The 27,813-nt window shown below is 33.4% G+C and overlaps 2 protein-coding genes across 2 annotated transcripts; one reads left to right on the top strand and one right to left on the bottom strand.

The window, feature by feature from the left end:
- Positions 1-136: 136 nt before the first annotated feature.
- On the top strand, positions 137-9,097 carry LOC110915886 (E3 ubiquitin-protein ligase RGLG4). The gene is made up of 11 exons (XM_022160630.2): positions 137-413; positions 4,371-4,455; positions 4,861-5,001; positions 5,079-5,192; positions 5,274-5,371; positions 5,631-5,710; positions 7,406-7,511; positions 7,713-7,840; positions 8,008-8,116; positions 8,422-8,478; positions 8,740-9,097. Exons 1-11 carry the CDS (start codon positions 219-221, stop codon positions 8,824-8,826), a joined length of 1,200 nt encoding a protein of 399 aa, XP_022016322.1. The 5' UTR covers positions 137-218; the 3' UTR covers positions 8,827-9,097.
- Positions 9,098-12,725: 3,628 nt separating this feature from the next.
- Positions 12,726-13,778, bottom strand: LOC110919866. Its single transcript, XM_022164114.1, has one exon. It carries the CDS (start codon positions 13,776-13,778, stop codon positions 12,726-12,728), a length of 1,053 nt encoding a protein of 350 aa, XP_022019806.1.
- Between the last annotated feature and the right edge of the window lie 14,035 nt (positions 13,779-27,813).

Here is a 27,813-nt window from a genome sequence, read left to right as displayed (position 1 = left end):
TGTAAAATCTAACTGTAAATAAGAATATTCTTCCACTAAAGAAAAAGTTAAAGTGATAAATAATAATTGACCATGTAGAAGCATGGAATAACTTAACGAACAAGACAAGATATTTTACTATGGATTTTGCGAAACTGCGTAGAAAGTAGCAAAGAATCGACGATAAAAGGCCACGGAGAGGGGTGCTTGTGTAGAAAGAATTTACACAAAATGCGATTATGGGAAATCTAGTATCTATAATTTGTGGTGTTGGTGGAGAAAGGAAAACACAAGCAAACAGATCATCATCATCGCAACGGGATACAGCAACGTCTTTTAATCGGAAAGGTCCAAGTTTTGGTTCTTCAAAGTCTGGAAAAAGCTTCAGGAAAAAGTATGAATACATCCCAGACAACTATTCATCCTTAGAACAGGTTCATTCTTCACATCTAATTGTATGTATATGTGTAGTTTTGAAATATAATAACTTTCCAATGCAAGTTACATAAATTAATTAATCTAATAGGAACTACTATAAGCAAAACATTTCTTGATCATGTGTACTGTTAGGGATAAATCGTAGTTTCGCAAAATCCTGGTTGATTAAGGTTTATAAGTGCTTAAAAGTAGTATTTGTGGAGAGCAGATTATGTTAATTATATACCACAAGGGTTGGACTTGATCCTTAATTTCCCTAGGAGAACTCCGCAAACACGTCTCCCTTGACTCCTAGCTAACCAGCCGAATCTCAGCTGAGGCGCTTGGGTGTCCGTAAATCCTGCGCCATAGCAGCAGTAGATTATCAAGTAGTTGTTCCCCAAGGATACGATCTAATAGAAGTTGAATTATTCGGTTAAAAATCTTCACAGGGAGTGTTTGTTAGGTATAACTCGTCCATGAAACATATGATCACAAATCACAAAGCATAGGAATATTAAAAATAGAATGATAAAGGTTTCATGGTTTTGGTCCAAGGAAAAAGACCTTATGCATGTATGCCTATCTTATCCACCTATATATGTTTTTGGATACACATTGATTTAGGTTTACAACTACCTAAGAGTTATGTTTATTGTGTTAAAATCTCCATAGTGCCAAGCCCATAATTCATAATTCTAATTCGCTCTTGGAGATCTTTGCAAAGGGCATCCCCCCTTACACCCGCTCACTACATAGTCGGAGTGTCCACGACTCTCCGCAGTATAGTGGCAACAAAGTATTCTATAACTTGTTCCTCGAGGATAGAATCCCACAATTTGTTACACCATGTAAAACAAATTGTGTGTCGCAACAATTCTGATTGCGATTAGATTAGGGAATATGTCACAGAATAGTAACCAAGTTTTAAAAGTGTTCTAATTAGGTCACTCATATCGTTTTTGTCCCAATTAGATAACTTAACAATCAAATCGAGTCATGTCCTTTTTTCTATGTGTCAAGAAAAAAATGAAGAATAAGATGTTGGGGTCGGATTATTTTAGTATACGAAATTATATTTATAAAAATTAAAAACATTTTAATTACATTAAAAACTAAAAAAACAAGTTACAATCCACTTCATCACTCGAAGTTAGCATAAAAAAGGGAAAAAAGAAACAAAAATCCACATCACCATGGTTACATATGAAAAGGATGAAAAAACCCTTAATTTTAATCGAAAATGAATGTTGAGTGACCTGATTGTAACACTTTTAAAACTTGAGTGACCTAATTGGAACACTTTTAAAACTTGATTACTATTCTACAAAGTTACCCCATTAGGCTCCACTTTACAATCTCCACATGGAGGTTGATAACATCAACTCAAGTGTGTTACACAATGTAAAACAAGTAATCCCATTTGGTGAGCTGAGAACTACATTTCATATGCCTATCTATAGAGAGATTCATTATTAGCGAGTGAGATAGCTAGTTAAACACAACCAAAACATACTTATCTCAAGTTCACATCATCCTTGATAACTGATGAATTCATGACGTAAACACGGGCAAGCTCAAACTGATTCAGGCCTCAAGCGAATTTTTAGTTTTGTGCCTTTTTCATAATCAGTATATTTTAATACATCTACAAATTATCATCCCATATTGGTGAATAAGAAAGAAGTGCAAACATAAAAATAAATAAATTATCCCACATTGATGAGATAAGAAAATATCAATAACATAGGTGCTGCATCCAACATTGATGGGGGAACAAAGTGGTGTCAAAGAAAATTACTTTAAAAGAGGCTCCTCAAAGCCAAGATTTGCAAAATTATTAGAGTTTAAAGTCTTTCAATGTTAAAGGGTATAAGGCTCTTGCTCTATATTTAAACTCCAAATGAGCCTATATAGTAAATAAGACTTCCTAGACAAAAAGAAAATAAAATTAAAAAAATGATAATAAAGCCCTTAATGTATCACTATATTCTCTGATAGAGTAAACTGTCATTTTGCTCCCTGTGGTTAGGTCAATTTTGCCACTTTAGTCCAAAATTCAAACTTTCTGCATCTGGGTCCCTGTGGTTTCAGTTTTATTGCCATTTTGGTCCAAAAATGAAATCAGGTCATACTTATCTTATAAAATCCTGCAATTCTGTCATTTTCCGCAGGGCAAAATGATCATTTCTTTTTTATAAATAAATACCATATTTTATAAGACAAATATAACCTGATTTGCCCCTGAGGAAAATGACAAAATTGCAGGATTTTATAAGACAAGTATGACCTGATTTATTTTTGGATCAAAATGGCAATAAAACTGAAACCACAGGGACCCAGATGCAAAAAGTTTGAGTTTTGGACTATAGTGGTAAAAGTAACCAAACCTCAGGGACCAAAACGACAGTTTACTCTCTCTAATATCAACATTGAAGTGTTCTACCTTTTCACACAGGCACTAATTTCTATAAGTTCCTAGTTTATTATGTAATTTCAGTATGTAATATTGAAACATCATATGTTTCTTTCACTCAATGGCAAAGGCGAAGCTTGAGATTTCCAACCGGGTGTCGAGAACGTATATACCCAAAAATTTATATAAAACTGGGTCAAAAACGTATATACCAAAAAATTTGTATAAGAAAACTACATACTCTCCACTACTGAGCGAAAAGTTCGGGGGGACGGCCGCCCCCGGCCTCCCGCCCCCACTATATTGCGCCATTGCTTTCACTAGCCTTTCTTTAAGGATCTTAACATACCTCTAAGTCTCTATACGCTCTTGCATCTTCCTTACTCTGTATGGAAACTAGTTGATTGTGTATATATTCTTTAGATAACCTTACTAAGAATCAAATCTCAAATACCTTCAAGTGTTACCTTAGTGGTTCTGTATGAACTACTAACTATGGTAAGGTTTCTTGACTAGCTCTTACATAATGAAGATAATAACAAGTGTCTCGAACTTCATCATTAAATTTAATATTAACACGTTAGTCTTGACATTATTGAATTGAAATAGTCTGCTTAGTAGATAACATGCGAGCCTTCCTTAATACATTTTTTATAGGCCACTTCTCTGTTGGCAACAAACGATGAAATTGTGAGTCACATTCTTAGGCACACATCCCATATCATCATGTGTGATGCATCTTCTCATGTTCACTTGTGTAAGTAGTCTTTGGTTAGATTCGTCCAAAAGTTTAATTCACGGCCTTCAAACTTGTAGGTAACACGTGGGCCTTCCTTGATACATTCTTTTATAGGCGAGTTCTTAATTAATACATTTTTATAGGCCAGTTCTCTGTTGGACAACAAACGATGAAATTGCGAGTAATCTTTTAAGTGACACTATTGTGAGTCACATTCTTAGCCACACATACCATATCACATCATGTGTGATGCGTCTTCTCATGTTCACTTGTGTATGTAGTCTTTGGTTAGATTGTCCAAAAGTTTAATTCACGGCCTTCAAACTTGACAATCTTCGTCTTGCTGACTTCTATTATTGCTCTTGATGAACCTAAAAGGCCTTGTATGAACTCTTGGGATAAATCATCCAACAAACATATGATCATGATCACACAAACACAATTCTATGAAACTTGAATCAAATAAAGCATGAAACCCATAAAGATCGGTTTTTACAAGGTTGGGTCTAAGGGAAAGACATGGTCCACAGCCATGGTAACAAAAGCAATCTTATTGTTTCTATTTTTGGTAGAGATTTATCATGGTGTAACACTACATAAGAGTTGTATTTCTAGAGGTTTTATATGGTTAAAAATCCATACGAGCCGGCCATAACTGGGTTGATGCTTCTGGAGAACCAAACTGATTGCTGATGCATCCCCTTCGAAAAGGATTGTTTTAATAAAGCATACATGAAAGTTTCTTGCACATGAATGCCATGGTAAAGTTACTACTTATGCATAGAGAGATATGAACTGGATTTGAATTTCATTTTGTAGGTTACAAAGGCACTAAGAGAATCTGGATTGGAGTCATCTAACCTTATCCTTGGTGTAGATTTCACTAAGAGTAACGAATGGACAGGTTTGTTGGCATGAGAAAACTCTAGCATTAATACTTTGCTTTGTGATTCCATTACTTTTGCAATGATTTCTAATCATTTTTCCTAACTATATGATAGTTTTAGATTCTATATCTTTAGTACAAATGTTGGATGTTCTTTCAATTATCTTTTCAATCTGTGTACATGTGGACCAGGCTTTTCAAGAAAAAAAGTTACTCTAGTTTGATAGTTAGGCCATAAAAGATAGTCTTCAAGTACTATAAAATAAGAAACAGAACATGAATCTTAGCATATACGATAGATATATGTAAGCACATTGCCGAATCACGTATGTGTACGTGTTCGATTTTCCCATTTTGCCACAATTATAATCAGTATGATCATAAAAGCTAGGAAATCTAAACCCCAAGGTTTGTTTGTGATAGGTAAAGCTTCGTTTAATAACCGCAGCCTTCATGCCATTGGGGATTCTCCAAATCCATATGAAAAGGCCATATCAATTATTGGAAAAACTCTTGCTCCTTTTGATGATGACAATTTAATTCCTTGTTTTGGATTTGGTGATGGTAGGTCTTCATCCCAAAAACACAATTTTGAAAGAAATGTTTACTAGTCATCTAAATATGTTCATTATTTTTCCTAGCAACAACACATGATCAAGAAGTGTTTAACTTTCATGATGATGGCTCCCCATGTCATGGATTTGAAGAAGTCTTAACTTGCTACAAGAGGGTTGTCGCAAACGTGCAGCTGGCTGGTATATTTGATATGTTTCTATTCTTGATGGAAAACAGACTATTATTGAAAATTGAACCCATAAACAAATTTCTGTTTGAAGGACCAACATCTTATGCGCCTGTTGTCGAAGCTGCCATGGATATAGTAGAGAAACGTGGAGGTCAATTCCATATACTAGTTATCATAGCAGATGGCCAGGTCTGTATTAAAGATCAATCTCCCTATCTCTAACAACAAGAAAAAAAAATCAATTTGCAAGTGTGTTGCCCCCATGCAAGAGCTAAACTCCCTCACTATAATTGGTCTTTTAAAAAGAAACACACCCCAATTCATGCTTTTCCCAATATTTTTCCACGGATTAAAAGATTCTAGTCTCAAACAACTATAATATTCTACTGCAAATTCAGCTTTATGCATTGAATGATGTTTTTGTGATGGAGGTTCATCTTAAGTGAAGGTTACAAGAAGCGTCAATACAAGTAATGGGGAACTCAGTCCACAGGAACAAAAAACTATTAGCTCAATTGTTGAAGCAAGGTATAAAATTCAAATGACAATCAACTTTCTCTATGTGTAAAAAATGCCTTGGTCCATGCCTTTTAAATTTTTTTTTCTCACTATCAGTTTGAATCTGTTAGTAAATAAACTTAATTATTATTATTATATGTTATGTTTTATTTAGTTAATTAACTTAGGATTATATTGTAATACATAAATATAATCCTAAGTTAATTAACTAAATAAAACATAACATATAATAATAATAATAATTAAGTTTATTTACTAACACACTCCCCTAAACTTAATTGCTTCTTCGTGAATGCATCATAACGCTCCTGTTTGCTTCATCCATTGTCTTCCAGCCTGCTTGAAATCGAAACGTTTCCTTTCTGCAGCCTCTTCATTCCACGGTTCTTCTTGCAGACGTAATTCATTGTTGGAACATCTTGTTCCAATCGCATCTTCCTTCGTCTTTCATTCATTTCATCCGAACAGTGTTTGCATCGCATTGTTTCTCGCTTCATTCTTGCAAACATTCGTGTGCGATCAGTGTTGAATTCGTCTCCGTCTCCGTACACTCTGTTTTGTTCTTCATCCGGTTGTGCCCGGAATCGTATAACATCGATCGATTTTCTTTGATTTCCCACCGTGGCTCTGATACCACTATGTAGGGGATCAGAATTTGTGTTTGCAGCGGAAGTATTCACATCGTTTGAATACATATTTGGTAATGTACCAAATTGGGTTTGCATCGTGTGTGTGTTTGTGATGAAATCAGAATATAGAACAAATGGTGGACAAATCGTTATTGAATAAGGAAATGTCTTGGTAGTCCAGCAAAGATTGCCGGCCACTATCATACATACATAATAGAAAACGGTTATGCAGCGGTTAATTACGGCGGGAACAACCGTCATTGGAAACGGTGTCTCACCAACCTACATGCCTCTCCGATTATATTGTAATACATAAATATAATCCTAAGTTAATTAACTAAATAAAACATAACATATAATAATAATAATTAAGTTTATTTACTAACACACTCCCCTAAACTTAATTGCTTCTTCGAGAATGCATCATAACGCTCCTGTTTGCTGGAAGTGACTGGCATGGAATGAAGAGGCTGCAGAAAGGAAACGTTTCGATTTCAAGCAGGCTGGAAGACAATGGATGAAGCAAACAGGAGCGTTATGATGCATTCTCGAAGAAGCAATTAAGTTTAGGGGAGTGTGTTAGTAAATAAACTTAATTATTATTATTATATGTTATGTTTTATTTAGTTAATTAACTTAGGATTATATTTATGTATTACAATATAATCGGAGAGGCATGTAGGTTGGTGAGACACCGTTTCCAATGACGGTTGTTCCCGCCGTAATTAACCGCTGCATAACCATTTTCTATTATGTATATATGATAGTGGCCGACAATCTTTGCTGGACTACCAAGACAATTTCATTTCATACGAATTGTCCAGAATTGTTTTCTTCTTGTTCCCATATTTCATACTTTGTTTTTGTGTGGTTAATCATAACACAATGAAAACCAATTCATCGAACACCGGTAATTCGGTAATGCTTCCGCTGATATGAAACCGGATGTCCAACAGAATCATGTTTCAACTTGCTGGGTGTGGGTGATCGATTCCGTTTGACTATTATTTTACTGTTCTAGTTACCCTATTTTATAATCAAACTCTAGAAATCTACATTTTTTTTTTGTTTTTAGTTTGTATCCTCTAGTAATCGTCCTTGTTGGCGTTGGCGACGGTCCTTGGGATGACATGAAAAGGTTTGATGACAAGATTCCTACTCGTGGATTTGATAACTTTCAGGTACAAACACATCCCTCACTTTCAATAAACTCTTTTCATATTCAAGTTTTTTTAGAATGTTTAGTAGTGATTTTCTTTATAGAGGTTTGGTTATTAGGAAATTTTTTAAAAGGTTGGAGGGATTGTTGTTGGTTTGAAGATGACATTAGTAGTTTTTATCTCAAAAGACAACTCACAGTACTTTGGCTTTATTAACTGCAGTTTGTTAATTTTACTGGTATCATGTCCAAAGATCTAAGCCCAGATCACAAGGAAGCAGCTTTTGCACTCGCTGCGCTTATGGAGATTCCGATACAATATATGGCAGTCAATGAACTTGGCTTACTTGGGTATGCATACCATCAAGTTTATGATGTATTTTACTTTATTCTCCATTTTTCGTCAGAAGATAAACATGATCAATGATAAAGAAAAGGAATACTTAATTTCTGACACACTTTCAGTAAATATGATTAATCTTGAATGATTCTTTTAATGTTTGTATTGGCCAAACAAGACAAGTGACTGGGAAGGCAAAGAGAATTCTTCCACGGCGACCTCCTCGTCCAAGGGGCCGCACACAGTCCGTAAATGACCCAACACCAACACAAGATGATGAAAATAAGGTTCTACCACTTCACTCAATACTACAATAGTACTTTCATTGACTTTGGAGATCAAACTACTTATTGCTTCCAAACTGATATGAAATTATTCTAAGTTTTGGAAATAAAATTAAAAAAAAAAAAAACCCTTAACTGCATTGATATTGAAAAAGGTTTTCCAAACTAGGAAACTGTATCTTTAAATTTGTTACAAAACTCACATCCCTTTTTAACTCAATAATAAAGTTTGACCTCAACGGTTTAGTTTCCCCCTGTATTTTTATTAGACTTGACTCCTTTCTTTCTTTTTTTCTGCTCCAATGAAGATCTGCCCAATCTGTCTAACAAATGAAAAGGATATGGCCTTCGGATGTGGACACATGGTGAGTCGCGTTGCTCTTGTTAAGTTTATATTCTTGTTTCTTTGTAAGACATCTTATAAAATGAGTAGTGGCCCAAAAGTTTTGTTCGAAGGTGTCACGAATATATAATGTTGTGGCATGTTTTCTGCCCATTAATCTGATATGGCACAAAAACCACTTGTTGTCACTAAAATCATCACTAATTAACTAAGCAAGCATGACTACAAAAGTGTTACTTGCAGTGAGATTTGTCGATTATTTATTAACTAACTGATGCAACAGGCTTGTAAAGAATGTGGATCACAATTAAGTCGTTGCCACATATGTCGTCAACAAATCAGCTCCCGGATCAGGCTATACACTGGGTGATTATATGGCTATGCATAATATGTACAAATTAACTAATTAAGCTATATGAAAGTTTTAAATTAAGTTATGGAAAATGCAAACTATATGGGATACTCTAGGTTTATTGCTTCATTGATGTGTCCATTTTTATCATCCTAAAATGGATAGTTGGTACTTGGTAGTATCCTCATATTTTATGTCTATCCGTTAGACTGTGTGTATTTGCATTCATGAAAACTTCCAAACATTATGTATAGTTGTTTGGAAATTAAATAATAATCTTTGTGTGTTTTATGTAATAATTGTTTGGCTAAATTTTCTGCTTCCGTAGATTATAAAGATATATTAAAAATTGAGAACGAACTCCCCGCCCTGAACTGAATGGCTGAGCAGATATTTCTTGCAATTTATTACTGAAAAGTCGTACCATTTCGTAAAAGGTATCACACTATCATAGACAACCAAGGCCTCATTTTAATGGAATCAAAGCAGATGCATTTCTCCCAGCTTTGACACCAAGTAATTGGTAACCATGCATGCTATCAAGCATGTAATTTTTGATCAACACATGATCATGACTCTTTTATTTATGTTAATGAACAGAAAAAACTCAAAAAATACCTAGCCCTAACACATCTATTTATACTTAACCAAAACATGGAAAGGAAACTAATTTGACCCAAATACTAAACTCTAAAAACTAGGAATTATCTGAACTTAATTTGAATTTTAAATAATCGGTTCCTCAGACTTAGGATGGATCAACAATTATCAAACAGTAATTAAACAAACAGGTGACCACTTCAAATCCTATAAATAACATTAGATAAGTGGCGAAGCTTGAGATTAGTAGTTAGTACGTAGCCGAAGAAGATTCATGTAACTGTTTAGCACTCATTTAACAATTGTAGTGCATACGAAACAGTAGAGAGCTAAGAATAGGAACCGTGAGAGACGTGTGGAAATGCATTCGTGAAATTGGGATTTAGTTAATGGGATCCCATAAAATCTTGATTGTGCTTTGAATGAAGTTGGATTGTAAATGTGTTTCCATATTCACTTTTATCTCCATAATTCTGAGCAATACGTTGCAACTTTTTCTGTTTACGTAACATCACCTTTACGTCTCCTACGAATGAGTTTGGCTACAAAACTAGCTGTCTCAGATTTTGATGAAGATTTGCACTTACTGCATAAGAAAAGAAATCAAATTGTAAGCTGAATTCAGTAATGGTGCGCCAACTCCTTCACGAGTTAAAGAAAACATATGCTACATATGTTGAACCAAATAAGGATGAGTTGCTTCATTAGGCACCTCAAATTGAGAATCTTTGTCGAGCTCTTGTTTGATACCTATCCTAATTCAAGGAGTGTGGTAGCTATTTGGATTGCACATTGAGAACCTGGTACTAATTATGCAGAACCTGCACTGTAAGTTAATGTCTTCACCCTTACCAACTTATCTATGGACCACTTTGGAATAAAATGCCCTGAAAGGTTAAAACCGATAAAGTGGTCTTCCTGAATAGCATGGTGGGTACTGTTGGAATTCCACGAATTATACAATTGGATTAGGGTTTCTACCAGATCTACTTTTGTTCATAAAATGAATTGATAACTAAAACATATGTTCGATACAGGAAATATATATGTATGTACATAACCTGGCTATAACCGCCGTGACATATGACTAAATAATAATAATAATAACTTGCATTATATCTAGCTTATATAATTAACTATACTTGTCTAACACCCTCCCGTAAGCTAGATCATCATAGCATCATGTGTAGTAGAGTCTTTAAACGTAGAAAATCCTTCGGTTGCAACGCTTTAGTCATAATATCGGCCAACTGATCTTTGGTTGCACAGAACAGTACTGCCACATCTTCTCTTTTGATCAGGTCTCTTATGAAGTGATATTTGACTCGTATGTGCTTGCTCTTTCCATGATACACAGGATCTCTTGCTAGACATATGGTGGACTTATTATCATAGTAAATAGGTATTGGATAATCATCTTTTCCCTGCAATTCATCTAGAATCCCTTTTAACCATATTGCTTGACAACCGGCTAGGGTTAGAGCCATATATTCTGCTTCCGTTGAAGATAGTGCTACTACCTTTTGTTTCTTTGATTGCCAAGATATGGGTCCAGATCCTAGGTGAAAAATATACCCTGGTGTGCTTTTGCTGTCATCCACATTTCCTGCATAGTCACTATCACTAAAACCTACTAGTTTCTGTTTTCCACCCTTTGAGTATGTGATTCCTTGATCAAGAGTCCCTTTGACGTATTTGAGTATGCGTTTAGCTGCCTCCCAGTGACTTCTTTTAGGGGTTTCCATAAACCTACTTATCTTACTTACTGCAAACATAATATCCGGTCTCGTGTTTGTCAAGTACATTAGACTGCCTACAAGACTTCTATACACACCTTCATCTATGAACTCTTCCGGATCATCCTTTGATAATTTGATCCCGTATTCCATTGGTGTCGAGACAGTATTGCACTGAGTCATTCTGTATTTTTCAAGTAAATTCCTCATGTATTTTCTTTGAGATAAAATTATGTTGCCATTTTCATATAAAACTTCCATGCCGAGAAAATAATGTAATTTTCCCATATCAGTCATCTCAAATTCCCTTTTCATTTCATCTTCTTTGAACCCAGAAATTAACTTCATAGAATTGCTAGCTATGATCAAATCATCTACATATAAACATATCACCAACTTTCCTTCCTTGGTGTCTTTAATGTATAAGGTATGTTCATATGTGCATTTCCTAAACTCGTGGTGTATGAAATACGTATCTATTCTGCTATACCAAGCTCTTGGTGCCTGTTTTAAACCATATAGAGCTCGTTTGAGATGACATACCTTTGTTTCCTCTCCTGGTTTGATGTATCCTTGTGGTTGATCTATATAGACTTGTTCCTTTAGTTTTCCATTCAAAAATGCAGTTTTTACATCCATTTGATGAAGATACCAGTCATTTTGAGCCGCAAGAGCCAATACTAAACGTACTGTCTCAAATCTAATCACGGGTGCAAATACCTCTTGATAATCTATTCCGAACTTTTGTTTATACCCTTTTACCACCAATCTTGCTTTGTATTTATCTACATTTCCTTTTTCATCATATTTTGTCTTGTAGATCCATTTAACCCCTATAGGTTTCTGGTTTCTTGGAGGATCAACCAGATCCCAAGTTTGATTTTTGTAAATTGATTCCATTTCCTTATCCATTGCGTCAATCCGTTTCACATCTTTACTGGCTTCCTCATAGGTGGTAGGATCAGCACTAGCATAAAGTACGAAATTAATCACTTGATTTTCATTATACTTACGTAATACTTCTTCATTGGTTAGAGCCCTTGTGTCTCTATAAATACTGTTAATATTTCTTGTATGGATCGTTTCATTTTCCGAGTCTGTGGAGGAAGTCTCATCATCACGTTGATGCTGTTGTTGATTTTGACTTGATGTAGAATTTAATTCACCGTTGTCTTGATGTTGCTGTGTCTGTCGAGAATGAGTTAACTCGGAGTTCACCTCTGCATCATCTGTCATATTTTCATGTTGAACAGGATCCGATTCATGATGATCATCCGAAGGTTCCTGATCATTTATACTTTGACCTGCAGATTCTGCATTATCCTCTATTATCATATACGGAGTTTCGGTTGTTTCATTGTTGATGACCCATCTTTTATTTTCATAAAAAATTACATCTCTGCTTATTGTAATCTTGTTGGTTAAAGGATTAAACAGCTTATATCCTTTACTTGCTTGTTTGCCTGATACACATCCTTCACATATACTTATATCTCTCGAAATCTTGGGCAACCCATATACTAATTCTTTATTTCCCATTTCTGCTAGAGTATCTAGATTTACATGTCCATACCGTTTGTGCTAGAGTATAGAGGTGTCCTTTGTTGTCATGGTCATTGCTAGTGTTAAATCTCTTTCAGGATTGAGAGGAAACATCTTGTTGTTTGTCATTCTTATGATACCCAAGGTTTCATTGCTAGCATCCTTTATGATGCATTTATCCTTTTGAAACTTAACCGTGTAACCCCTTTTTATGAGTTGTCCCACGCTCAGAAGATTGTGTCTTAAACCTTTGACGTAAAACACGTTTAGTATCTTTTTGCTTCGTCCCTGTATTGTAATCATGACTTCTCCACTGCCTAATACTTCCAACTTCTTGTCATCACCCGTTCGCACTTCCTTTTTTAAGGACTCGTCCAAGTTTATGAACAAGTCTCTGTTTCCTGTCATGTGATTGCTACATCCACTGTCTAAATACCAGTAATCATCTTTAACTGTCTCTTCTACATTGAAAATCATAAACATTGAGTCATCCGTTTCCTTTCCTTCCGGTTCATCTTCTCGGTGAATCAACATATTATCAGAACTTTCATTCTCATCTTTCTTTTGGCAAAACTTGGCGGTGTGACCAAGTTTTTGGCAATTATAGCATCTAATGGAACTTAAATATTGATCTTTATATCTGCAACTTCCTCTTCCTCCTGCACTGTTTCGATTTTGTCGAAACTTATCTTGACTTGCATTTTGAATTTGGAATGCATGTTCAATCGGAGGATCTTCATATCCTTTCATTCGTAACTCATGGGATTGCAGAATTCCCATCAACTCTTCAGTGGAAACGTCCTCTAGATTCTTAGTTTCCTCTACAGCGATTACAACAGACTCAAAATTTCGAGTCATACTACGTAAAATATTTTCTACAATTCGTTGTTCGCTGACCTTTTCTTCATTCGTCCTTAATTGATTCACTAATAGGGTTATTCTATTGAAATATTCCTCAACAGATTCCCCATCTTTCATATTTAACGCATCAAATTCACATCTAAGAGTTTGGAGTCTTACAGTTTTTACCCGATTTTCTCCTTTGTACGATTTGTGCAGAATATTCCAAGCCTCCTTTGATGAATTGGCCATGGCGATCCTCTCGAAAACGGTATTTACGGATTGAAATAAGATGTGCAGTGCACGTTTATCCTTTTTAATTGACTCACGATATGCTGCAGTGGCTTCATTAGTAGGATTATTTCCCAACTCTTGGTATCCGTCTTCAACGATACTCCATATAATTCTTGTGATTCGAGTAACACTTTCATTTGAATATGCCAATGGTAATAATTCTGTCCAGTAAGTTTGGGAATTTGGGTTTGAATCCCTTGTGTTTGATTCATCTTGATTCTGTGCGAATACAGTTGTTTGTATTGAAACGATATCCGATCGCTCGCTGTGGCTCTGATACCACTATGTTGGAATTCCACGAATTATACGAATTGGATTAGGGTTTCTACCAGATCTACTTTTGTTCATAAATTGATAACTAAAACATATGTTCGATACAGGAAATATATATGTATGTACATAACCTGGCTATAACCGCCGTGACATATGACTAAATAATAATAATAACTTGCATTATATCTAGCTTATATAATTAACTATACTTGTCTAACAGATACTCAAGACTAAAAACTAAATCGTATTTCAACCTTTATTAAACTAACAGTGTGCTAATGTTTGAAAAATCATATGAAAGCTGTAGGGAGAAACGAAGCTCAACATTTACATACTAGCTAGTTTCTTGTACTACATCCCCATTGTCATAAAAATGCCGACGGCAATTGTATAAAAATTGTTAAATGTTTTGGTCAAAACGTAAAACAAGTATAATAGATCGACTTGGCTAAAATATTTAATTTACTCTAAGCTGGCTGGGTTGCACCGTCCGTTACCCACATTTAAGTCCTAACACTAAGGAAATATTAAAAAGTAAATGGATCCTTCAAGTAAATGGAATTCTTCATTTCAAATAAGAGCAAGCTCACAGGTTGGAAGAATTCGGTATCAAGATCAGTTATCAAATCACAATGTTATTACAGGCTTCAAGTCAGGTCACCTTTGTTTGTTTGAGATGTCCAAGATAATGTTCTAACACTCAAAAAGTTTCAGGTTTTAGCTCTTGGATCACCCCATCCAAGGACACGAGTTTTTCTTTCAATCATATAAACATTTCTAGTTGTTCAATTTGTTTCAGTGTGTTAGTTATGGTTTCAAATTGTTGCTTGGTATGGTTTTGAATTACTTAAAATGCATTTCAAGAAATAACTATCCCTTCCCAACCAAATTCACTAGTTATCACAGTGCCCACTTAAGCATGATACTACAACAAATAAACGTAGCCAATATAATCCCACTTATGTCAGGGGAAGGTGGGATGAGGGCAAACTTTTCCTCTATCCCAGGAGATAGAGAGATTGCGTGCTCCCGCCAAGACTCCAGCTCGATTTAGAAGGATACTATATAGGCACCAAATCTAGTAGTGTATATACCAGCTAATCAATTAATTTTCCAGAACAAAAGGGACTTGCATAAACTCAGACATGATGAACAAAAAGAATTAAGGATGTCCATGCCGGTATCTGTTGTATTACAGATCTGAAAAGACAGTACTATGAAGACAAAGCAGAAATCAAATGTCTAAATTCGATTGATATGATATTTATTGACAGTGAAAAGAATCATATGGAATCACAGCAATGAACTCTTTCGATTTCATCATATGGCAAGCCAACCAATTTTATGCAAATGAAAATACTTGGAACTACTATGCAAAAAACCACTTTGGCAGGATCTATATCAAAACTAAAAAATAAATGTATTTCAGCCTCAAATTGCCATTCCAGCTTTGGCTCGGTAGCAGAGGCTGTGGTAGAGCCTCTTGGAGAAAGACCAGGGTTCAAACCTGACATGAGGTGTAATTTAGTATTTATTGGTGTGGTTTAGGAGTAAGGGTAACAAGCAACTATTGTTACACTAATAATGTTTAAAATCAAATGTTATTTGAAGTGCTGCCATTTTTATTTACATGAGTTGTCTTTATATATCAACTAACTTTATATTGAAATGCCCCATAGAATAAATAAACCAATGGGCTAGGAACTAATGTAACATGTAAATCAATATATCAAACACTCAAATATTCAACTTTTAAAGAAAGTTAAAAACAGCAATACTTCACCATGCCACATTATTTTATGGAGTTTGTTTTATTAAACTTAGGAATGATAATCATTGAAAACTAAAACCAAACAGTCCACTTATTATTATGTAACTAAAAAACAACAGATTTAAAAGCGTTTTGACGAAAACGACCCATATGTCTTGCGAAGAGTCTCTGGGGTATGGCCATCGAGTGAACTCCCAGGAAAGAGAACCTGCAAAAGTAGTAGCGAAGTACATTAGCGACGACATAATGATGTATAAATTTATTTATAATAGTGAATACATATGTAGAGTGTTTTCTTTACATCAAGATCATTCTGCACTTTCTTGGTTCTCTTCTTCTTGGACCTAAGTGGCCTTTTGCCTGTCATGGCAATCAGATCTTTTTCAATCTCCTCTGGTGTGAGCGAAATGGAGAATCTTAGAGGTTTTGGCTGACTACCTTCTTCTTGTAGATCCAGCTGCTTCTTCAACTTGACATTTTGGTTTTTTGCAGCAACCCTACTTGAGATTGTTGTCTCAGTTGGTTGTGATGCATTGATCCCAGTACTGCTTTGTCCTAGATCAGGACTTTTCTTTTCAAAATGTGCCAAATCAGCAAAAGCATGAATTTGGGGATAGTTAGAGTTTTGTGAAGCCATTGTTTCTTCAAGTTTGTAACACAAAAGTGAATGAAATATGATAAGTGATTTCATGAATATATAGACACACGGATGTTTGACAACAACGATAATATAAGGGCAATAAATGGTGTTCATACTCTTAATATCATATGTTGATAATAAGATTTTCTTTCAAAAGTGGATTTGAATTTACAGCTAAGACCAAAATTTCATTCAAAATAGTTTCATATTGAAGAATTAACTTGTTTTCTATTTGTGTTTCTTTTTCTTAAGCACATCAGTAATGTTGAGTTAATACATTTTGTAATACTAATTACATTACCTATTTTACACGTGTGATTATGTGTTAATTCAAACGGTATCAGGTTATGTCCACCTTTGTTTTGCTTGATTAAAAAATTAGTATTAAATGGTAATGGGGAACATTAAATTGTTAAGGACTAATATGACGCTCTTAGTTTTCACTTTTCAGGTAAGCTATTAATCCTTCTTCAATAAAAAAAGAAAAAGAAAAAAAAGAGAAGGTATTTAATGTCAAAAATGAAAAATGGACTAATAACTTGTAATTTTATTGGATTTGAAACATTATAAGATAATATCTTGTACCAACATTTATTAAAAATAATATTACATATTTTTTAATCCTTGTGCCTAACTACTTATTTACCAAATATTATACTAGAACCAATAAAAATATAACAACCATTTAAGACTTTATTAAAATGTAGTGAAACTTTTCTAACTAAAGTGAACTCGTACTCCGTGACAGAACGGAACGACTTTTAACAAAATTTTAATGGAAATGTAAGCGTGTAAAAAATAACATTTACGTGGTGGAACAGACACAAAATAGATTAAAAAGAAGTTAAGAAATAATGAATAAGAGTTAGAAACAAACAAAAGTTAAAAAAAATATTATAAAAACCGCGTGTGGTGGCGGGGCGCGTATAGGGCAACTCGGTTATGAAAGGTAATGATTTTTAACAAAATTTGAATGGTAACATAGACTCGACTCAATTTAAAAAGTAATGTTAACGTTACGGGCCGAACACAAAAACGATTTTGAAAATGTTAAAACAATAACATATAAGACTTCAAAAAACAAAAGTTAAAAAGAAATATAAAACGAATTAGTGTGCGGTGGCTCCGTTTTAAAACATAGATAAAGATAAAAACGTTACAACAATACATTTGGAATATAAAAAAGCATAATATTTTAAAGTTTTAGTCTAAAAGTAAGTATAAAGATTTAAAATGTGAAAAAAATAAATAAAAATTATTAAATGCAACGTCAGCATGATACATTGCTGACATCATCAAACCGAGTATAGGAAAGAGGCCAGGGCTCATGACCTTCATGTTAAGGGAGGATAACACTATCACTAGGCATACTTGTTAAGGTTTTTATTTAACATGTGCGCGCGCACTCTCACATACATACATACGTACGTACGTACGTACGTACGTACGTACATACATAGGGGAGGGTTATATAGTAGACCTTAGGTTATTGAGAAAACCTAGTAAACTCTATGGTAGCCACTGATGAACATGATCCAATAGTTGAGATTGTTAGATGGTAATTTGATTTAAATTAAATAATGTTTAATAAAGAAAATGACTATTAAGGGCATATTAGGAAGAATATATTATTTCTCTCTCCACTTTTCAACTTATGCACATTTTCTTTTCATATTTTTCTCTCACTAACTTTCTCTCTACACCTTTTCCTCTCCTTCTCCACCTTTCCCACACTCTCTCTCTCTCTCTCTTCACATTTTCAACCCTCTTTCTCTAACTTTTGTATAATTTGATCATTGTTTTTAGAGCTGAAAACATACAGAGTTACTTATGTAACATCGTATTGCATCATTCAAAACGTCACACCAATTGATAAACTAGTTATATATGAGACTGGTGTAACAAAATAAATGGACAAACAGATTGTATAAAGTTATAAAATATCATTATAATCAAATTTACAAACAAATTGTATAAATTTATAAAAAAAATCATTAGAATCACATTTAAACATAACAAAGTGTTTTATACAACTAAAAAATATAATAATGATCCAAAACTATCATAAGCTAATAAAAATCTAAGTGTGCTTCATTTCTTGATAAGCATCTTTATCTTAGACACAAAAAATATATTCATCTACACCAACAACAAGTTCATCAAACTCAAAGCGTATGTAGGTAAAACAAAACTACATTAACGTATATTTCTTCCATTGAACCCCAACTTGGTCGTCATAAGTCTTATACACGGCAAGAACATCCCGTATGATTTACTAATAAGAGGATGAAATTGCCCGTCGACAATAGGTGTCCAGTATTTGCCTATTTGGTGTCGTATGTCTTCTCATAAACATAGTAGCGAGGTGGGTGTTGTTGATCATCTTTAGAAAGTAGACATGCATAGATTTAAGAACTACATTAACAAGTATAAATACTCATGCGTTAGACAAGAGGCTGTAAACGCAAGTACCATCAAGATGTAACATGTGTAACATAGGTATACATCTCTAACTCACTGGGTGTGTAACACATGTAACAATTGTATGCAATATATGTTACCTGCAATATAACACGTGTTACAACATATAGGCCACATGTGTAACCTGACTATACATGTGTTAGTCTCTGGTGTAACTCATGTAACTACCTATATGTAACATGGTAACCTAGTTGTACATGTGTTATCATGTGTTAAAAAAGATACAGAGCATGACATGTGTGACCATGTTACACAAGTTACGTGAGTCATGTAACATGTTTTACATGTTGCCACAAATGTTACATGTGTTACACATATATATAACACATTTATATTGTGTTACATATGTCACAACTTATTTGTAACATGTGTAACATGGTCAAAACTTGAGTTCCTTCTTTATATCATATAAGTACTTATGTCTGCACATGTAACATCTTCTATACATTGTGTGTAACCTGGTTAAAAGTTGTGTCCCTACTTTATATCATGTAAGTACTTATAGGTAAACATGTTTTGGCGACACATTTTTTAATTGTAAATGTATTACACCGAAATGTTAACACATGTACTCCGTGTTACACATATTACATCTTATGTAACATGTGTAACCTGGTTAAACATGGGTTGGGCCCTGCTTTGTATCATGAAAGTACTAATATCAGTTCAAAACCTTCGTGAGTAAATGAGCCCATACGTGGAGATAATGGCGAGTCTTCATCATCCATATCACACCACTAACCTACGTATTGGTGGAAACAATATGATTAGATACAAGAACCCAAAAAAAAGTTTAAACAAAGGTAAAGACATGCATTAACACCTTCTTCGAGTGACGGGTCCGTATAAGAGTACATTTGAGCATCCAGCAGAATCACCACCGGTGATAATGAAAAAAAAAACACACATTTTAAAAAATAACATCAACCAAATAAAAATAATTCAAAAAAAATTCTCAAAAGTGAGGAATCAAACATCACAATTGTATCCCCCCAGATTACGAGTTAGCTCCATATATATTTTCAACAACGTAACTTTAAAAAAAAGAACACATCTTCAACAAACTATAACACACGAAATTTCTGTCAAAAGCATCATATCCTAAAAAAACATATGATCACATCTGTATAAGACACAACATTTAGTAAAAAATAACATGAACACATCAAACTATACCCAAAAACGTCACATAAAGGAAACACTGAAAAACATTGAAACATATTAGGCCATGACTCAACAACCCTAGAAAAAGAAAAAATCAAGTTTATAACCATAAGAAAACAAAGTAAAACACATGTTTCACATAAATATATGCAAAGACACAACCCATCATCCAAGACATAGCGATGCAAAAAAAATGTATAAACAAACTGATGTTTTAACCATAACTTGATGATATGTTATACTTGTTGAACTGAAAAATGTAAGGGGGTGAATCTCCAAAAAAGTTGTTAGAGGTAACATGAGGAGGAGTATGATCTTCAAAATCAGCAACAAAGTCATGAGGAGCATCTATTTTTTTTTCCAATGAGAGAATGTAAAAAAGCAAATGAGAAGAAGAAAAGGAGATAAGAAGATGGGTTGGTGAGTCAAGTACAAAAGGTGATGGGTTGGTGTGGGTATGATATGACTTGTACTATAGATATGGAGTTGGTGATGGTACATAGGGAACACATGGTGCAAATATTGAAATTGCCCTTGAAGACATGGGAATCTTCTCTTGGAATGTCGTGATGCGGCTCAACCTTAGCCACATAATAGGGTTTGTTCTGTTTTCTCACTAAATGGGGGTTTCTCCTCAATACTTACACTATACATAGTAGTTCTAGAAAAATAAAAAAAAAAAGGTAGTGGGTGCCATGTGGCCCGATAAAAATTAAACAATGTTCAAGTGGATGATCTTTAATGGATTATATATAATATACGTTGTGATGTTGTGAGTACATGTATTCGTTACTCAATACACTATAGCTTCTATTAATGTATATTGGTTTTTGGCTATATAGTGCATTCAGCAATGAATATGATGTGTTTTTACACTTATTACAAAACTCATTGCGTTCATATATACTCAGCCAATACAATGGTGAAGTGATTAAATTAAACCAAAAAGGTTAATTGTATTGAAGTAGTAAATTTCCAGCGGAAATCTAGTCGGTATCAGTTCAATTCGTTACGATATCGATATAGTGCTGACACTTACTGTAACAACCGAAAAGAAAAGCTCCAAAAGTACAATACCCAATCAGTATAATTGATGCACACAAATTATTTAAAGTATAGGGTGCGACTGAAAGTTCTAGAAACATACAAAATGACAAAAACCATAAAAAGGTCTTATTGTAGCTTAAATAGGGTTGCTCATAACAAAGGGAGATGGTGCATTTTAGCACCACCTCACTATTCACAAGCATGCACTTTGTTATATATATATATATATATATATATATATATGGGCTGCTAGAATGAGAACCACCTCGAGTTGTAAGAACCGCGAGAACTACACCCCACGGAGCGCCGTTCGCCATGATTTTTTTTACAAGTAGATGTGTATATTATAAACACAGCCGTAAAAAATCATGGCGAACGGCGCTCCGTGGGGTGTAGTTTTTTACACCACAAGTTTGGTGTTTTTTAATTTTTTTTCTTTTTTCTTTTTTTTCACCAAACTTGTGGTGTAAAAAACTACACCCCACGGAGCGCCGTTCGCCATGATTTTTTACGGCTGTGTTTATAATATACACATCTACTTGTAAAAAAAATCATGGTGAACGGCGCTCCGTGGGGTGTAGTTCTCGCGGTTCTTACAACTCGAGGTGGTTCTCATTCTAGCGGCTCCCTATATATATATATATATATATATATATATATGAAGGGCTAATCAATCTATATCTGTACCACACATTGAGATAACATAATAAAGGCCATCTATGTGCTGAATGTATATATTTATACAATTGTAATAGCCTAATATTCTCGAGCAATTTAATGAGGGGAAATGACATATATCCTAGAACGTTAAGAAATAAATCTTTGAGTTGATAGTGGCATTTTATCAATTTGATCATATGTCGAGAAGATAAATTGCATATGCAAATTTCCCTAGACTATCTTTTTGTGACAAAAAGAAAGTTAACATCCACATGTTTTCTCTAAGCATTAAAGTTCCATTATCTCTACATGGTGCCATATTATCTAGAGGGATTTTACAAAAATGGGAACGAAATTCTCAATCTACCCTTATACTCTCTATTACAGTTTCTAATTTCGAAGATAGTTACGAAATTCTCATCGTTAGTCGAGGCCTTTGATTTGTTTAATCTATGGTTGTAAATCTTTTTCATGATTCTTGACTTAAATTTGGTTCTGCAATGAACATGGGAAGGTTATTGTACAATATCCCCTTAGCGTTAGCGTGCGAAGGTACGAAGTGAATTACAATTACGTATGTTCATTTTTAAAATACGCACGTTACAAAATCCAAATCCTGCATGCCATCAAACACGAAAATTACGCATGGGTTAAACTCAAATTACGCACGTTATTTGTTCACTTCGCACTTTCGCACGTTAAAACTCAATTGTATTTAAAACTTTCACTATATATATACACACACACACACACTTACTATATTATAATGCATTTGAGAAGGGCTCTACCAAAATTTAAGTAACTACAACAGTTTATGTTTATTGTACAATACTTAATTAAGTTAGTAAGGGGTAGTCTTTCTACATGAATATTAAATATAATTCTTATTACTATTTTAATTAGTATTAATCCATTAAATTTTGAGAAGAAACCGATAGTTTTTAATTAACTTGTAACATGATAGCAATTTAAAAGAACTTGAAGGGACACAACTCCTTAGAAAGTTTTACGCACTAATAATTATTTGAGGAAAACTGAATAGACAAAAAAACTCCTATAAATTATTGTTCTTTCTTCATCACAATCCTCCATCCCGGTTGCTTGTAGTATAATATTTGTAATTTGGGGTTGATTCCAGTACAAACCATATTTATCCTACAAACCGTAAGAATAGATCCTAGCACTTAAAAAAGTTAAATTAGCACATACTAAAACAATACATACATAAAAGTAGCACTTTTGAATTATATTAGCACATGAAAATTAATCAAGATAATTTATTTTAGCACATATTTGAATGATATCAACACTTTTTTTAATCAACACATTGAAAATAAAAGGAAGTTCCAAATAAAGGATTAATTGCTTGTTATCATATTTATAGTGAATTCAATATAATTGATATTATTTTATCATTTCTATATAATTGGTTCGATGCCACGTGACACTTTTTAAATGGTTCTTATAGTTTGTATGCGAAATGTGGTTTGTATCTGATCTAACTCCGTAAAATATAAGCAATTAAGCATGTCTTCTGGTGCAAAAAAGAGGAGAGCTGAATTGAGGAAGAAGAATGGCATTAGTTTTGAAACTTTCTATAATTTGGTATTTTTATACATATTATTTACTATGTTACAATCACGTGTATTACACGAGCTAATAAATATAATGTAATGTTATATAATTAATAATAACAAAATTAAGTTTAAAAAACACATGCATTGCAAAGTTGAATAAGCATGAGTATTATACTAATAGAATAAAATATAATGTTATAGATTTTAATAAGTTAATTTTTAAAATATTATTTCTTTTTTCAACTGGGTATTAACTTTGATATTTTAATACCACCAATCTTTTAAGTAAATATATATATATATATATATATAAGTTTTTTTAAATAATAATTAATTCATATTAAATTCATTTGGTTAATATTAAAATAACTATGTTTATTTAAAAGTAAACGTCCATAATTAGATATGAAAGAGAAGCGGTAAAATGATAAAATAACTATGTTCAATTAAAAAGTAAGTGTTCTAAAAGTATATAGCAAGTGTTTGAAAAGTATATAGCTCTAATTATGACACGTATTCAAATAGTTTTCTTTAATTATATAGTATAGATATAGATATAGATTGTTATTTTTTGTGAATTTGTTTTACTCTTTGTGGCTTGTTGTATCTAGGAGAGAAACTTCTTGCTGCTAAACTATGAACTCAAAAAGAAATTTCGACTTGCTACCGCTACATAAGTCTTTAAATTTACAGAGTAACATTTTCACAAAGAATGATACGTACTTTCACATGTAAAATTAATAGTCGACATTACCTCAACTTCCCAATCATATTTATCAACGTGTGTAGGCTTCTGCTGCATGCTCACTTCATGAAGATTGTTTTCAATCAATAGTCTGAAAGGGAAAGCCCTTAGCTGATGAGATAAAGATGTCACTAGATAACATGTTTAAAAATGACCCTCAAGTTTCTAGCACCGGAATAAGATTATGGTAAGTGTAATAATGAGATCCCACTTACAAAAGTATATATGTTATCATATTTATGCAAGCATGTCGACTCAAATAAAACAGAGATGTATTCACAAATGATATTGGTAAATCATAGATCACACATGCATGTTTGAAGATACTCCCGTATTGAAAGACATGAAATTTGTTTTGCTTCCATTTCGGTCACATGAACCACTAAATGATTCTTTTATAAAAAAATCTCAGATGCATGAGGAGATAAAACTTAGCTAAGTAAAAAAGCAAATAAAGATAAAATATTAGCAACAAATAACTACAGAATGTTAAGTAAAAGTAGAAACATTAACATGAAGAAATTACAAAAATATAGGTGATTAATGATTACACATAACATAGGTAAGAAAGCTAAATAGAATATGTGATGTAAAAAATGAAAATTTGCCTTAAAAGGAAAAAATAATAACTGAACTTTTCGATTATGGAGCATTTGCATTGATGATTTGATTATCTCTAAAGCCCGATGTGATTAAATTAGCTTACAACATGGATGACTCTATTTCGTCTAGGCGTGCTTTTATACTTGCTTTCGATCAAACTATCTTGTAGAATATATTGAAGTTTTGATCATAACTCGTCATGTGTGATTAAACTATATTAAGGTTGAACTCAATAATATTCATTTTATTTATTGTGTTATGCTGGAACAACAATGTAACTTTCTTATTGATTGATCTGTTATAACCATGGTTGATTTCAGTATACATTGTTGTAAAGAAATAAGGGTTTATGCAGATTTGTTAGATATAGGGTTTACGCAGGTGTGAGAATTAACCAGAACTTTTGTCCAAGGCTTTTTTTTTTTTATCTTAGTCTCGTTAAAGCTTAAGAATAATTTCCCTATAAAATGAGGGGCTAGTGCAAAGTAATTCTTAATCTTAACTACATGGCACATTATCTAATGCGCCTAAGATAGAAGTTATTTTTTTATTAACTAACTAAGTTACAATCAATTTTTTATAACTAACTTGGTATGGTTCTTAGTAAACCTCTGAATCATCCTATAGGCTGTACCAACAAAATATTCTTTTAACATACAAATATTCTTTTAAACACGATATCTCTCTGTGTGAACTTTAAGAAACACAAAATACAACCATTTTTGGAGTAGAATAACAATAATTTGGATCGAGGATCCATTGTAGTCTCCCTCTATAAATATCCGCATAAGAGTAAGTTCTTGACCACAATCTGATGAGCCCAATTTGTTTGAACCATTAGAAAATTCAAGAACTATTTTCTCTTTATATTCTAAAAACTCTAAGGTTGAGAAAAAAAACATGTTTGCAAGTATTGTTTATTTTGTGTTATCCTATTTTTGTTAATAACATAAATTAAGATATAAAGATCCTTAATGATTGCTTTATGGAGTAAAAAAAGTGAAACCTCATTTTTTGTGCTATTGAATCTTGACTGAAAAAGGAATAAAAAGGAAGGAAAGATAGAACAAAACAACTCATTTATTATATCTGATTCATATGCAATCAAGAAAAAAGTTATGTATCATTTTCTTTTGTATGGAGACACAAATGTGATAGAAATGATTGGTGTAATAGGGAAATAACTTTAACATACACTAATTTATTAAAGACACAAATAAATAATTTAATACACATTTTGAAAAAAAAAATCACAAATGTATCAATCCTAATAGACAAATTATGGCATCAATGTAATGTATGTGATAAAACACTATACATAACTATTTTACATCAACAAATTTATACACTGGCTCTACACAAAAAATATATTTGCTACAACTTCTAAAACCACACATATTACGATACCTAACCCCTATTACATACTTAAAAGAGAATTAGCTACAACCTTTTATATATTTCCTACGCATAAATGTTATCCTACACAGAACCTTAAGATGAGTTGGTGCACACCAAACATTATTGTACACAAACTATATGAGGGAGTTGGAGCAAAATAAATCACCCATAAAATATTAAAGAAACACAAATAGATGTGATGGACTCGTTCAAACCAATCTACTGTAAACATTTATAAAACAATTAACATACACACAACAAAATATATCCTACATATTCTAAATAAGAATTTAACAATGTCACACATCTGATGTTCTCAATAAAGGATTAATAATATCACACATCTGATGTAATATATTTGTAAAACAAGCAACCTACAAATAGTCAAATTTATCATATATATGTTCGACAATAATCTCAGAAAACCTTATTGATGCAGGAATATCAATTTGAATTGCAACTATATTTTATTTAATTTATTTTATTTAATGTTTATCCATTAGTTAGTTATTTTTACTACGTTTTAGAACTCCTATATGTATTAGGGTTTGTGTTTTGTTTAGTTTAGTTTGTTTTTGATTGAATTTTAATAGAAAAAGAATATTGTTCTTGAACCTATCGGTTCGTTATTAGACTTTGACTAACGAAGTGATCTTGAGCCATTTGATTGCACTCGAAACTGTTAGAAGTATTAATTTGAATTGCAACTATCTTCTATTTAGTTTATTTTATTTAATGTTTATCCGTTAGTTAGTTATTTTTATTAAATTTTAGAACTCCTATAAGTATTAGGGTTTGTGTTTTATTTAGTTTAGTTTGTTTTTTATTGAATTTTAATAGAAAAAGAACATTGTTCTTGAACCTATTAGTTCGTTATGAGACTTTGAGTAACGAAGTGATCTTAAGCCATTTGATTGCTCGCGCAACTACATCAGTTGATATCAGAGGTTTGGTTTTCAAATGGTTCTACATGGAAGAAGATGCTTGCTCAATCGTAGATTCGCCGACAGAGGCAACGACAGAAGTATGTTCATTTCACGTGCTCGGGGAGAAGATCGACACTCTACTTGCAGAGTCGCCGATCGAGGCAGCGATGGAATCTATCTAGACCCGTGAGATCTTAAGATCAAACGGCTTCATTAACAAGTCCGAGATATCGAAGAGATCAAATGGCTTTGTCAACGAGTCTGGGACCTTGAAGAGATCAGACGGCTCCGTCAACGAGTCCGGGATCTTGAGTTACAACAGGAGATGCACGTAAAGGAAACCAACCTGGAAAGCATCGTCTTGGACGATGTTAACGACGAAGAGGAGCATCCTTTCGACTATCCCCATCCTCGGTTCTATGAGCTGACTTATCCCAAGGGCGAGTCGCAAGACGAGTCTAAGTTTGATGATGGACCGTAGTTTGATGAAAATGGAAGTGATTTAGATGAAGATGAATGTTTATTTGTGAAACATGTTCTTAACAAGTTACCCACTCAAAAGGGGGCCAACAACGTCCGTGAAAATGATCTGGTTTCTTCGGGTATTTTTGTTGAGGATATTAAAATGGCTGCAGATGGTGGTGCTATTGTTCCTATGATGGCTAAGGTTGGTCAGGAGATTTCCTTGGTTGATCCACATATCACACA

The sequence above is a fragment of the Helianthus annuus genome, chromosome 16 (genome assembly GCF_002127325.2).
Source record: "Helianthus annuus cultivar XRQ/B chromosome 16, HanXRQr2.0-SUNRISE, whole genome shotgun sequence".
Taxonomy (NCBI): Eukaryota; Viridiplantae; Streptophyta; class Magnoliopsida; order Asterales; family Asteraceae; genus Helianthus; species Helianthus annuus.
Note: the sequence above shows the minus strand (reverse complement) of the source record. Positions and strands in the feature narration are given on the sequence as shown.

Excerpts from the sequence above, each read along its gene's own strand:
- LOC110919866 (XM_022164114.1), bottom strand. The coding sequence starts at position 13,778 with ATGGCCAATTCATCAAAGGAGGCTTGGAATATTCTGCACAAATCGTAC.
- LOC110915886 (XM_022160630.2), top strand. The coding sequence starts at position 219 with ATGGGAAATCTAGTATCTATAATTTGTGGTGTTGGTGGAGAAAGGAAA. Across the intron at positions 414-4,370 it reads ACTATTCATCCTTAGAACAG|GTTACAAAGGCACTAAGAGA; the intron begins GTTCATTCTTCA and ends TTCATTTTGTAG. Across the intron at positions 5,002-5,078 it reads TTGTTTTGGATTTGGTGATG|CAACAACACATGATCAAGAA; the intron begins GTAGGTCTTCAT and ends TATTTTTCCTAG.